This window comes from Salvia miltiorrhiza, chromosome 5, assembly GCF_028751815.1.
Source record: "Salvia miltiorrhiza cultivar Shanhuang (shh) chromosome 5, IMPLAD_Smil_shh, whole genome shotgun sequence".
NCBI lineage: Eukaryota > Viridiplantae > Streptophyta > Magnoliopsida > Lamiales > Lamiaceae > Salvia > Salvia miltiorrhiza.
In genome coordinates, this window is record NC_080391.1 from 39340140 (window position 1) to 39354666 (window position 14527).

The window sequence follows — 14527 nt, forward strand, 5'->3', positions numbered from 1 at the left end:
GGATTGGAGCAGATCAGGTCATACGGAGGTGCATACCAGAGGATGAGCATGCCCAAGTATTAGACATATGTCATGGAATAGCATGCAGTGGGCATTTTGGAGGGAAGCGCATGGCCCACAAGATTTTAGAAAGTGGATTTTACTGGCCAACTATATTTGCAGACGCAAGGAAATAGGTACAGAGCTGCCCGAAGTGCCAGATGATTGGAGGCATTACCGCAAGGGATGAAATGCCACAAGTCCCAATCATGCCGGTTGAGATCTTTGATGTGTGGGGAATTGACTTTATGGGACCCTTCCCAAAGTCAAGAATATATTCTGGTGGCAGTGGACTACGTGTCAAAGTGGGTTGAAGCCAAGGCAACCGCAAGTAATGATGCTCACACCGTGGCAGAATTTTTGAAGGTGCAAGTGTTCGAGAGGTATGGTATACCCAAGATCCTGATCAGTGATCAAGGATCGCACTTATGTAATGCCACCATCAAAGCACTAACCAAGAAGGTGGGGGTGACACACAAAGTCACTACAGCATATCACCCCCAAGCAAATGGCCAAGCTGAGATTTCCAATAGAGAGATAAAGAACATTTTGGAAAAGGTGGTACACCCAAACCGCAAGGACTGGAGTAACCATTTGGGAGACGTGTTATGGGCATACCGAACTGCTTTTAAAACACCCATTGGAATGTCCCCTTTCAGACTGCTCTATGGAAAAAGATGTCATCTACCTGTGGAAATTGAACATAAGGCATACTGGGCAATCAAGCAAATTAACCTCAGTATGAGCCTAGCTGGAGAAACGCGAAAGCTGCAGCTGAGTGAGTTGGAAGAGCTTCGGTTGGAGGCTTACGACAATGCTGTGCTCTATAAGGAGCGAACCAGGAGAATCCATGATGCTAAGATCAGAAAGAAGGAATTCTGGGTAGGACAAAAAGTCCTACTTTTCAATTCTCGTTTCAAAATGATGGCCGGGAAGTTTCGTTCAAAATGGTCAGGACCATTTGTGATCAAAGGGATTTTTTCAAATGGAAGCATAGAGGTGTACGATCACAATGGAGTTGATACATTCGTGGTGAATGGGCATCGTTTGAAGCCCTACCATGAACTTGCTGAAGTAGAAAAAGAGAAGGAGGAATGCCACCTTCTCAACCCTGTGTACGAGTGAAAGATGAAGGAAGAGTCGAGCTCGAGACGGGAAACAAGAGCGCTTGTTGGGAGGCAACCCAGTATTGTTCTTCAGTATGGTATTTACCGGAGTTTCTTTTCTTTTAAGTTTGTTTTGTTTTGTTTGGATGTACTAACCCTGCAGGAAGTCGGGCCAAGATAAGTTTAGGTTGGAGGCCTAGAGGAGAATCCGAGCCCACTTTGCGTTGCAAAGTGTGTAGGTGGAGAGTTGGGGTTTGAATATTCTAGCTGAGGGCTTACGAAGGAGGCTGACGTAGGTGTGTCAGCGGCAGGCGGCGATGTGACGGGAACCCTTCGGTTTCCGCAGAAAATTTGAAATTCAAAATTTTGCCATGATTTCTTTCCTTAGAAACCAACTTACTGCCATAACGGCCACTCTTACCTTCTTTAAACCCCTCAACCCAAGATTTTCACCCACAAACCCTAACCTTCAAAACTGCTACACCACGATCTCCACTCTCTCCAAATCCTAAATTTCCATAACTGCCGATCACGTTTTAAAAGCCAACCTTGTTCCCAAAATTCTCACAAAATCCAAAACTTCCGCGCAAAAAGAAAGAAAAAAAAATACCTGACCTTTGATCTCTGCAAATCATCATGGCAAAAACCAAAGGAGGAATGGGATCCGGGAGCACTCAACCACTGAAAGGGAAGAACACCAAACCCTCACCTCCGAAGCGGGCTACGAGGCGAACCACCTCGGAAGCGACCTCTACCAAGGTCACTGAAGACCCCTTGTTGACTATTCAGTCCGAGGACAGAGGACGTACTGAAGTCCTACAGCAGGAGGAACAGGAGGTCGCGAGGGAAACCGTTGAGTCAACACAACCGAAGAAACTGGAAGAAGAGAAGCCTAAACTTACACCTCCTTTAAAGAAATCGAAGAAATCCCAGACGGGCAAGGCAACTCCGGTGCGGTCCTTCGTCACGCCACCCCCACCTATTCAAGCCCAACCTCAACCGCAAATTCCTGAAACCTCCATGCAGGAAGGGAGGACCACCTCTGAAGATACGGAAGAAGAAGAAGAAGAAGAAGAAGAAGAAGAAGAAGAAGAAGAAGAAGAAGAAGAGCAAGAAAAAGCGGAAGAGAAGGACGCTGAAGAAGGGGAGGGAGTTGAGGCCATTCCAGAAAAGGAGGTGGAAGTTCCGACACCACAAAGCAAGAGACCAGGAGTTAAAAGGAAGCTTGATGTTGCGAAGCCCCCACTGCCCGTTAAGGCCAAACTGAAGGAATATTAAACTGAATTAACGTTCCGCTTTGCCCGATGATCGTTTCTTGGATTATTATCAATTTATCATACAACGATTAATCCTAACATGCTCCTATGAATTTAACAGCTGCACGTTGGAGTTCAGAAATACCTGAAGAATTCAGAAGAATTCGTCAATCTGTCGCTGAACAGGTCAGCCAACTTCAACGCTCCGTTTGACCCCTCAAACGACCTCCAATCGTATTTTGTGCAGAAATACGACTTCTTCGTCTTCGAAAGAGATTTCCGTGGCCGCCTGATTCGTCTGAATAGGAGTTCTGTGGAGGAAGTTATGGCCGTTTTACGGAGACTGCCAGAACATGGTTTCCTGCGAAAATCTGACTCCAGCTCTGATCTTCTCGACTGTATCCCGCTCAATTCCCAACGTTGGATGGACAACGAGCTATGGAAATTCCCAAGATAGAAATCACCTCACGCTTTCCTGCGCCACTCTCTGCTCTCAAAACCCTATTTTTTATCAGTCTATTTTCCTGAGAGCTGACAGCTGTATTTAATAATACAGAAAACTGAGAGGGGGCGCCAGTTTCTATGTGAGGGCCGAAAATCTGTCCTACTTGGGCTAGGAGACATTGGGCCAGCCCAGGGACCAGATACAAGGAATAAAGATGGGCCTCAAATAAATTAATTTATCTATGGTCAGCCCAGACCATAATTAATTTATAAATATCAGTTCATTCCACTAGAGAACCGATACTGACTTACCCCTTTATTGCCGGTGATGAGTCGGGGCTTGTATTTAGACTTATTAAATCTCCGTATTTAAAATATCCGACATCCATTAATTAATTAGAGCTCTGACAGCTTAAATTAATTAATCTCTTAATAATTCCTTAAGCAGTACCACTCAAACTTTATTATCACGCCTGAACTTAATCAACCTGCAGGGTTTAGCGCAATAAACCTTATTGAGCTCCTTAAGGGGATGTCATTATCCTATACCGGATACGGGTACTAATACAGATAATCAAATATCATATATTAACCGCTATCACCCAAGATACAGAGTACTCGAGTTAGTATATAACTTTCACCTATAGTAAGTCAAAGTGATATACGAATTAATATATATATCTGAATACTTATTAGTATTAAGATTTATAAGCCACCGAGATCTTGATTCTTCACTTAAGTCAGATAGAAGAATACATCTCAAACTGTGGTCCTATCAATACGTAATGACGTACCAGTATAGACAAGTAGCCAAGACAAACTACTTCCATCTATACTGCAGCCTAAACCAATAACTTGTCCTAGTGTTATTTCGGCTGTGATCATATTATATCTCTTAAGGTTATTCCAATTATATGGTCTTCTGTGATCTACAACACACCATATAATCTACTTATATAGAGATAAAGAACATACATATGCAATCATGAACACAATCAGATAGGAGATTAGATAGTGAACTTAGGAAACATTGTATACAAGCATAAAACGTTCTTGCTTTCAGTATACAAATCCAACAATCTCCCACTTATACTAAAGCAAACTTTTAGTATACAATGCGTCTATTTACCAATCACCTAACACTTCTCCCACTTATACTTAAATTTTCCTAAGTGGGTGGCATCAATCTGGCATCAATCGCATTCCCATCTTTCAATGACCATTTGCGATAAGCCTTTTGTGAAAGATCAGTAGGTTTCTCCAATATGTGAGAATTTATTCTTTGAGCACAAAAACCTCGATTTACGAATAATCGTATAACTTGGTACTTACTCTCCATGTGTTTAACCCCTTGTGGTTCTTGGATTCCTTAGAGTTCGCAACTGCACTTGAGGTATCACGAAGGTGATGCTCCCACGCAAACTAGGAATTACCCTTAGATCCTGGAGGTAGTGGTCAAACCAAAAGGTTTTACCTCCCAAGAAAAAACACATAGCTCGAGGTAATTATTCTTTGTTCCGGTTAGCCTGGAAATCCGAAATCGTATAATCCAAAAAGGAACTAAACTGTCTAACTGGTAAACTATCCTTATTCTCTAGTCAGAGACTTGAAAATATAATTTACCACAGTTCAGTGTCCTTAACTAGGACTATACAGATATCTTACAACCATGCTAACTGCATAGCAAATATAAGATCTCGTACATAGCAAACCATACATGAAGCTATCTACTGCGGAAACGTAGAATACTGCCTTCATTTCCTCAACCTCAACAGGTATCTTAAGACATAGTCTTTAGATAAAGGAACGCCATATCTAAAAGGTAGCAATCCTTTCATGGCGGTATTCATACTACAACGAGTATTCTCAGTATCAATGTAAGACACTCGAGATAAGCCCAACATCTTTTTCTAGTGATCCCTTATAACCTTGATCACAAGGATGTATACTGTACCTCCTTAGTCTTTCATCTGAGACTGTTCGGATAACCATTACTTTATGTCTTGATAATAGCTCCATATTGTCGCCAATTAGGAGGATATTATCTACATAAAATGCAAGATTAACCACATCACCGATGACACGAGAGCGATTGACACGAGATGTTTCTCTCTCTCCCTCACGTAACCTCGATGGTTTAAGTGAGCTGCTATGGGTAAAATGATCCGAATGTTCTGAGCATGGCACTGGCGAAAATATCATCATAACCTTTCGCCACCAGTCTAGCTTTAAAAGCTACGACCTTGCTCATTCGGACTTATCATTCTCTTGTATACTCACTTGCAACCTATGGCTTTACGGCATTCTGGTAGCAAGATTTTCTTAGTATACAACCATATTCTTAATGGATTGCTCCATTGAGGCGTGCCAGAAATCTACATTCTCGTCTTCCACTAATTCCAAGTAGATATCTGGGTCGATTCTCTTATATTCACTACCAGGGACTGAATCCAAAGATTCTCCCAAGAACATAAATCGATCGGGTTGTCCCACAACCCTCCCACTACAATGGATCTGTGGTGGCACATGTGTGTCAACAGTGCGTGCAGTGTCTTGTGGTACAAAACTCTTGCACACTTGGCTTGGGTGATGGAATCGCCTGTCTAATGTCTTCAATTTCTTGAAGTACACTATCTGACTTGGATTAGTGATTACTCCCATAGTCCACTTCTAAGAATCGTGTGTCATTGCTAATAACCACCTTCTGATTCTTTAGGACTAATTGCAAAGATACATAACTCATCATCGAACATATTTTTCCAAGAGTGACCTATTTCTTCTCTCCACCACACCATTTTATATATGGATTACATGGTGTAGTAAACTGGGTTGGAATCCCAAACACTGACAATGAATCAGAAAAGATCATTCCTAACACATTGGCCCTTTATCCCCTTTGTCATGAATGACCTGGTCTCCATCTTTTCCTCTATACAGGATTCGCAGGTTCGAAATAGTACAACCTGGATTGAATCCAATGTACTTATTTAGACACGAGCCTTTGGATCCTATTAAGATAGATGTGACCTATTTCTAGGGTATCAATATATGTGTAAGATCCTCATGAGAGATTAGCCTTAACTTTTCTCTTACTTTTGTTCGATGATGTAAATGCAATATAAAGGTATTTTTGTAGACAAGTTATAGTATGAAGAGAGATGTTCAAAATACCAGAATAGACAACTTTGTCATTTCTTATGATAGAAACACCACTATCAAAAATGACATAAGATCCATCTATTCAAAATTTTGGAACATGATAAGGAACTCTCAAAAACTAAACTATGTCTTTAGAACCTAAAGACAAGGCTTCAATTGCAACAACTGCGACTCTAGTCACGTTGCCTATGAAGACAATCATCTCATCACTTCTCAGCTTCCTTGTCAGCTTAAAAAACCATGCAAGGTGTAACAATCACTATCAGTTTTTCTCGTTATCCACTACTCACAACTTGAGTAGAAAATGAGCTGATATGTCTCAGTTACTATAGCAAGTGAAGTACCTTAACCCTTTGCCTTGAGTATTGAAAGAAAAAATCTTCAATACTCAATCTTATCACACCACTACTCCCACTATTTCCCTTGTCTTTCTTGCCCCTTGGACCCTTCTTCTTCCCGTCATTCGACGAAGAAGATGGCTCACCTTTGGCAATAACAAGTGCTTGCACATCTCTTTCCCACAACTTTCTTAGCCGTAACTAGAGTAACTTAAAAGAAGTATCTTTCTTGCTCATAACAGCGTTGAGGCGGAAGTTCTTAATTAAAAGACTTGGGAAGAGCGTTCAGGATAATATCGACTTCTGCCTCACGGTCGATACTCCCACTAAGCAAGTCAAGTCCGTCAAAATTTGCATGACATGCTCGTGCACTGAGTTGTGCTCACTCATAAAAATAACAAGATTACTCTCATCAAATTTAAATGAGCAGCTCAGTCCGACTCTCCGAACACTTTCTTGAGATTCAGCATAATGCTAATAGCATCGTCCATGCCCTGATGTTGGAGCTACAAGGTTTGTGACATTATACTCATAATATAGCATATAGCCACATTATTCGCTTTATGCCACCTTTTATGTAATTTCTTTTTCTCATCAGTTGACTCATTGTTCGGACCATAAGAACGTGGAGTAGTAAGCAACACAGAAATTGTGTTCGTTTGTGATAAAGATAAAAATCCAAAACTGCGTTTCCATTTTATATATGTGGACCGGTTAAAAGACTTTGTGCAAGAACAAAGAAACAGGAGACATAGACATATCTGAAAGTAACGAACATAAAGCACATAATTCGTAACAATAATATTGTAACCTTTTGATAAAACAATATTAATGAAACCTCCAACTGCCCAAGAAAACTCACGAGTAAGCCACGATAGAGTGAACGTTTACCATGATTTCCTCAACCAGACTATTTACCTAGTCGTTTAACTTCCATCCATGTCAACTTAACCTTTTGACAAAGGAAATTAATAGTCGGACTTTAACTAGACCATATCATTTTCAAGAAGGGACTCCGATGGGGAGTTGTACATTGTACTTGAAATGATATCTAAGCAGCGACCACAATTTAACCTCGATAGTTAAATTCTCGAAATTAGCATACTCACGAGGACCATACCGCTTTCAATTTAACCTCTTGGTTATCTTATTTAAAATCCATCCTCTAAAGTACTTATGAGAATCATACGAGTAAGCCACGATAGGGTGGACGTTTACCGCATAACTCCCACTACTTAAATGGATTTAAATATTTTTAATAGAAATCTCAACTTAACAAACTTGTGAAATCAAATATGAAGTAAGCCACGATAGGGTGAACGTTTACTCATATTCTCAATCACTTTGTCTTGAGACCGCATGTGGAGGTCTACATAATTTTAAGAATAAAAATTATTTAGTAATAACCACAATCTAACTTTGAAAATAAATTCTCGAATTTGACATACTCACTAGGACCATGCCGCATTCAATTTAATTTCTTAGTTATCTTATTTAAAATCCATCCTCTAAAGTACTTATGAAAATCATACGAGTAAGCCACGATAGGGTGGACGTTTACCGCATAACTCCCACTACTTTAATGGATTTAAATATTTTTATAGAAATCTCATCTGACAAACTTATGAAAGAACAAACATGAAGTAAGCCACGCTGTGTGGACGTTTACTCACATCGCCAATCACTTTGTCTAGAGACCGCTTGTGGAAATCTAAATAATTTTTAATCATCTATAAAATTATTAATACAGCTTAGTCTTTTTCTTTCAAAAGGTTTGATCATGCTCAACACATAATCCTAAACATGCTCATCTAGAAACGCAACATGTAAAACATGCTCGCAGAATTCTAAGCATGCTTGTCTAAGCGCAGTTAATAAACACATATTAACAAGCAAAGACAAAAACAACATGCATAGAGCATAAAGGATTAACACCACGACATGCAAAGAACAGAATTAAAGAATTAAAATTCTTCGTGACCCATTCGTGGAATCCCATTTCTAATCTATTACAATAAAACAATAGAAAAGAAATTAAAAAATGGGCAAAAACAGCCCAAAACAGCCACTAAAAGGCTGGAAAGCCTCTCCAGTCCAGCAATTGGGCCCAAAAGCCGCGGCCCAGCCGCCCAGGCCCGTTCAGCAACCCAAACTCGCAAGGAGAAGCCCAGGCCCGCATGGAGCAGCCCAGACTCGCGAACTGTACCCGAATCCGCGCCTCGGATCCGGGTCTTCACCCCTCTGACCCACGCGACCTGCTAGGGTTTGGGGAATCAAGCGCCGCCTCCCTTGCACAGCCGCCGCACAGCGCCGCCCGGCGCTGCAGCAGCCTCGGCGTGCAGCAGCGACAGCAGCCGCCTTGCTCGGCCCCCCGGCTCACAGCAATGTCAGCAGCACCTCCAGCATGAACGCAGCAGCAGCAGGCTCCGGCGTGGACTGGACAGCAGCAGCGACAGCGGCAGTGCGTCGCTTGCCGGGCACGCCGCGCGCACAGCGCGCAGGCACTGCCCCAGGCGCGCGCTGCCCCCATCGCTCGCCTCCTCCTCGCCCTGACCCGCGCCAACAGCAGCAGACTCCGGCCCCCTCGGCGCGCAAGCAGCAGCTCGGCAGCAGCGGCCGTGCGACTCCGTCCGGGCACGCAGCGCGCGAAGCGCACATGCGCAGCCGTAGGCGCGCACCGCCCCTGCTCGCCCCAGCCCAGCCACGCCTCGCCTGGACCTTGCCTAACTGAAACGAACGAGCAGCAGCAAGGGCGCACGACGCCAGCCCGGGTGCACGACGCACAGCGAGCAAGCGCTCGTGCGCGCGCGGCCCTCGGCGCCGGCGGCCTTGCTCGCTCCGTGCCCGTTGGCCTCCGTTCCACCAAAACACCGTTCCTCGTTGTTGATTCGTCGTCATCCTCGTTTCGTTCCTCGGTTTTACAGATTTACAACGGAAAAACAAATACAATTGAAATCCTAATCTAACCACGGATTTTCTCGTGGTGAAAAACGATTACAACGTCAAACGACGTATCCCACGAATCAACAAGCCACGAAGAACAACAACAGTAAAAACAACGCACATTATTAATCGTACATAAATTAATAATAGAGCCAAGAAATTAATCCTGGGCTCTGATACCAATTGAAGGAATATTAAACTGAATTAACGTTCCGCTTTGCCCGATGATCGTTTCTTGGATTATTATCAATTTATCATACAACGATTAATCCTAACATGCTCCTATGAATTTAACAGCTGCACGTTGGAGTTCAGAAATACCTGAAGAATTCAGAAGAATTCGTCAATCTGTCGCTGAACAGGTCAGCCAACTTCAACGCTCCGTTTGACCCCTCAAACGACCTCCAATCGTATTTTGTGCAGAAATACGACTTCTTCGTCTTCGAAAGAGCTTTCCGTGGCCGCCTGATTCGTCTGAATCGGAGTTCTGTGGAGGAAGTTATGGCCGTTTTACGGAGACTGCCAGAACATGGTTTCCTGCGAAAATCTGACTCCAGCTCTGATCTTCTCGACTGTATCCCGCTCAATTCCCAACGTTGGATGGACAACGAGCTATGGAAATTCCCAAGACAGAAATCACCTCACGCTTTCCTGCGCCACTCTCTGCTCTCAAAACCCTATTTTTTATCAGTCTATTTTCCTGAGAGCTGACAGCTGTATTTAATAATACAGAAAACTGAGAGGGGGCGCCAGTTTCTATGTGAGGGCCGAAAATCTGCCCTACTTGGGCTAGGAGACATTGGGCCAGCCCAGGGACCAGATACAAGGAATAAAGATGGGCCTCAAATAAATTAATTTATCTATGGTCAGCCCAGACCATAATTAATTTATAAATATCAGTTCATTCCACTAGAGAACCGATACTGACTTACCCCTTTATTGCCGGTGATGAGTCGGGGCTTGTATTTAGACTTATTAAATCTCCGTATTTAAAATATCCGACATCCATTAATTAATTAAAGCTCTGACAGCTTAAATTAATTAATCTCTTAATAATTCCTTAAGCAGTACCACTCAAACTTTATTATTACGCCTGAACTTAATCAACCTGCAGGGTTTAGCGCAATAAACCTTATTGAGCTCCTTAAGGGGATGTCATTATCCTATACCGGATACGGGTACTAATACAGATAATCAAATATCATATATTAACCGCTATCACCCAAGATACAGAGTACTCGAGTTAGTATATAACTTTCACCCATAGTAAGTCAAAGTGATATACGAATTAATATATATATCTGAATACTTATTAGTATTAAGATTTATAAGCCACCGAGATCTTGATTCTTCACTTAAGTCAGATAGAAGAATACATCTCAAACTGTGGTCCTATCAATACGTAATGACGTACCAGTATAGACAAGTAGCCAAGACAAACTACTTCCATCTATACTGCAGCCTAAACCAATAACTTGTCCTAGTGTTATTTCGGCTGTGATCATATTATATCTCTTAAGGTTATTCCAATTATATGGTCTTCTGTGATCTACAACACACCATATAATCTACTTATATAGAGATAAAGAACATACATATGCAATCATGAACACAATCAGATAGGAGATTAGATAGTGAACTTAGGAAACATTGTATACAAGCATAAAACGTTCTTGCTTTCAGTATACAAATCCAACACAAACCAGCACCGGTAGGGAGTAAGACCAGAACCAAAGGCGAACAGAGCAGGAGAAAGAGAAAGCCTACTGCAGCCGAGAAGGGAAAGGCCAAGGAGATGGAAGTACCAATGGAGGCAGAGCCAAAAAAGGCTGATACTGTGGAAAGCTCCAACTCCGAGGACGTTGTTGTCCCTGCTAAGTCGGTAACAAGCATAATCACCTCGAAGCCGAAGGGTGTGAAGCGCAAAGGCTTGGTGCGACCTAGCACTGCGGAGGTGGTCATACCGAGAGACAGCCAGAGGTATGTTATTCTGCTGAACCGGGAAATAACTCCATGGTACTTTCTGATCACTGAGGTGTTGGATGACTTTGGGATAAGAGAGCGTGTGGAAGGGCATTTTAAGAATATTGGTTGGGAGAAAGTTTTAGGATGGAGTGTGTTAGCGTTTAAGTAAATATCGGAGGAATTTATGAGCACGGTGGAGTTCAAACCGAAAGGGAATTACACGGTCGAAACCCCAGGCACCCTGCGTTTCCAACTGCGGGGGAGGATGTTCCCGCTTTCCATTAACGATTTGAACATCCACCTGGGGGTGATTGAGGATAAGGAGGTGTTTGATGATGAGTACAAGCAGGCTGAGACCATGGCTCCAACTGAATGGCGAAGTCAGATTGACCGTTACTGGTCTCAAATCTCGACAGGAGCCAAGTATATGAAAAACAGCAACAAGTCCAACGAAATCCGCGACCCTGCTCTACAGATATACCATCGTTGGTTGGCCTACAATATCTACGGCTGAATCGAAGGGTCCAATATGGTCACGCAGCAAGAGCTTTTCCTGCTCTGGTGCATGGTGGAGAAGAAGTGGGTGAACTTTGGGTTCACTGCGGCAATGCAGTTTCAGTATGGGGTAACCCATACCAACAAATACCTCTCCCTATGCCTGTTGGTGACCATTCTGGCGAATAAACTCACAGATTTCAATGCTGAGGCCCCAGATGAAGCAGCTGTAGCAGAGTCCCGATTCCTTGATATCGGGCGCCTAGTGCGTTGGAGGATTGTCGAGGCTGATGAGAAAAGTGGCTGTCTACCCGGAGGGCAACTCAGTTAGACCCGAACAGAAAGTAGTAAAGGAACAGGGGACATCTCGCTTGGTCAGTAGCGAGATTGCCATGCTGGCGGTGGAGAAGTGGCCACTCTGAGGGAAACCATGGAAGAAGGATTCAAGGCAAATGGAGGCTGGTTTTAAGGCAATCAAGGAGAAACTGGAGGCGGCGGGTGAGCCCTCCAACCAAAATGACTAGGTTCTTTCCCCCCTGAACTTTTAGATTAGGTTTTGTTTTGTCTTTTGATTTTATGTTTTAGTGTCTTTGGAGTCTTTGTTTGAGTCGGTTCAGGTCCGTCCGGGGGAAAATCTTGTTGTCAAGGAAGAAGAATCTAGTGGAGCGGAAACGGAAGAAATGTGGTCGGAATGGGCATTACCAAGCCCAGATTGCAATGTCATAATTACCAGCATGGAGCCTAGGCGCAGTACCTCTCAAGTCTAACTTAGGGTATGGGAACCCAAAGCAACCCACCTGGTATGAGTCAAACCGAATGAAGCAATCCGTCTGACCACTACAAGGAGAAGCAGACAGCCGAAGCCGAGAAAGGAAAGTAAATCCCGAAGATTTGGTGGAAGGATGCAGAAGAACGGAGAAGGAGCTGGAAGAATCTGGAAAAGGGGGAAGGTTGACTACAGCATGCAACTGGAAGATATCTCCAATCGGATCAATCAAGGATTGAGCTAAAGAAGGAAAGAAGATCTCGATGAAGATATAAAGCTGGTGCAGCTAGGGTTAGCCCTCCACCGTTTGGCAGCATAAAAGGTTGACGATGTGCTGCGTAAAGAAGCTCTTGCCCTTTTGAACTTTTGTTTTACTTAGATTATTACTCTAAATCCTGCCGAGTTGTGGCATTCAAAACAATTTAAATTTCCAGTACTTTATCATTTTCCATTTTTCAACTCAAACAAGATTAAGGCTCGTGGCCTTAGGTACTATTTCTCTCATTCAAGTACTTCCTTTTTGTTATATGATGTGTTTAATTCATTTTGCATTTATGACTTCTGCTATGTGTGAGTAGTTCTTTCGATGAGGTTTTAGGGGTGGAAATAATTGTTGTCAACATGTAAACATTCGTGAGGCATTTGTTCTTTCGGTTGAGTCTCGTGGTTCCGGAAGGATCTGTACGAAATCATGGGCACTAGGGGCCAAGCGGGTGATCTCCGTTTGGTAAAACGCTGTCCGTGTTAAGCAAAGGCCATGGGATACCAGGGCACGACAACCGGTATACCCACGACCAAGTAGCTGAGCAGCGTCAACAAAAGGCGTTGTAGATCCGGAAGGTGGGGAAAGGATTGATGGGATACACTGTCCTTCCCCAGTCTTGGGCTTCTCTAGAGATTATCCATCAACTGTGACGAGGCATAAAGCCATGGTTATCAAACGAGGAAGGTAACTTCTGCGCCGTAGCATGTCTATGACTGGTCGGCTAACAAGCCGAAAATGGTTGTGTCCAAGAGGCATGTGTCACTTAAAGTGCAGAGTTGGGAACTTCGGGAGAGAAGGTTGGTGAGGGTCATACTTGGTGAGTAACGGGTATGACTACCATCTAAGGAGAAGTGAAGCACTGCCTTGTGACCGGGGATTGTGTGACCTTCGGACCAAGTGACTACAATGGACTCAACCATCCTAAGTATAACCTCTTGAAATGCCTCAATGTCTTTGGGCCACGCCTTGAGTTTATATGGATCATGGACGGATCATCAGTATGCCTATGACCGAAACAAATGTTGACAACAGTTATGACCTAACCGAACAACCTCACCCCTTTTGTCTTACAGTCGTGTTGCTTCTTCAACTCTAAGTATTTGCATCATCTAGAGGCATGTGTTTTTTGTGAAAAATCTGGAATTGGCTTGTTGAATGTTTGGTTGGAAATGAGCATCGTGGAACCACCTCTTTATTAGATTTATATGGATTTTGCTTGAGGACAAGCAAAAGGCTAAGTGTGGGGGGTTGTTTAGTCCTATTTTGTGATGTTTTTACGGGTGTTTAGGTGTGTTATGAGTTTATATTTTCGGTCTCGTTCACTCCGTAATTAATTGATTTGAGCTTATGTGTTTATTTTGTTGTCTCAGGATTGGATACCCTAATTGATTAATTAGTGGAAAAATATGAAGTTCAAATTTGGCTAGTTAGTCTTCACAAGAATTGTAGCTCGTCTCGATAGGAGTCTGTAGGCGAAAACGGATCCAAATTCCGACTTGTAACGAGGGAGAACGGACAAAAACAAATACATCGCGCAGTGTAGTCTGCGCGTGGGAACCCCGCGGGCGATGGGTGCTCCCAGCGGCCGAGTGGCGCTATCTACTCGCCCGAGCAGCCTATTTCCTCACCCGAGCAGCCCATCCCCGCGCCCGAGGCCTTCCCCCCCTCGCCCGCTGGCCAGTTTACTCGCCCGAGCACCTTTCCCCTCGCCCGTGCATCATTTCCCTCGCCTGAGCAGCTCATACTCCTCG

General features: G+C 43.4%; 1 protein-coding gene across 1 annotated transcript; it reads left to right on the forward strand.

The window, feature by feature from the left end:
* The first annotated feature begins 684 nt into the window (after positions 1-684).
* LOC131025907 (uncharacterized) lies at positions 685-1164 on the forward strand. Its single transcript, XM_057955686.1, has one exon. It carries the CDS (start codon positions 685-687, stop codon positions 1162-1164), a length of 480 nt encoding a protein of 159 aa, XP_057811669.1.
* Positions 1165-14527: the final 13363 nt, after the last annotated feature.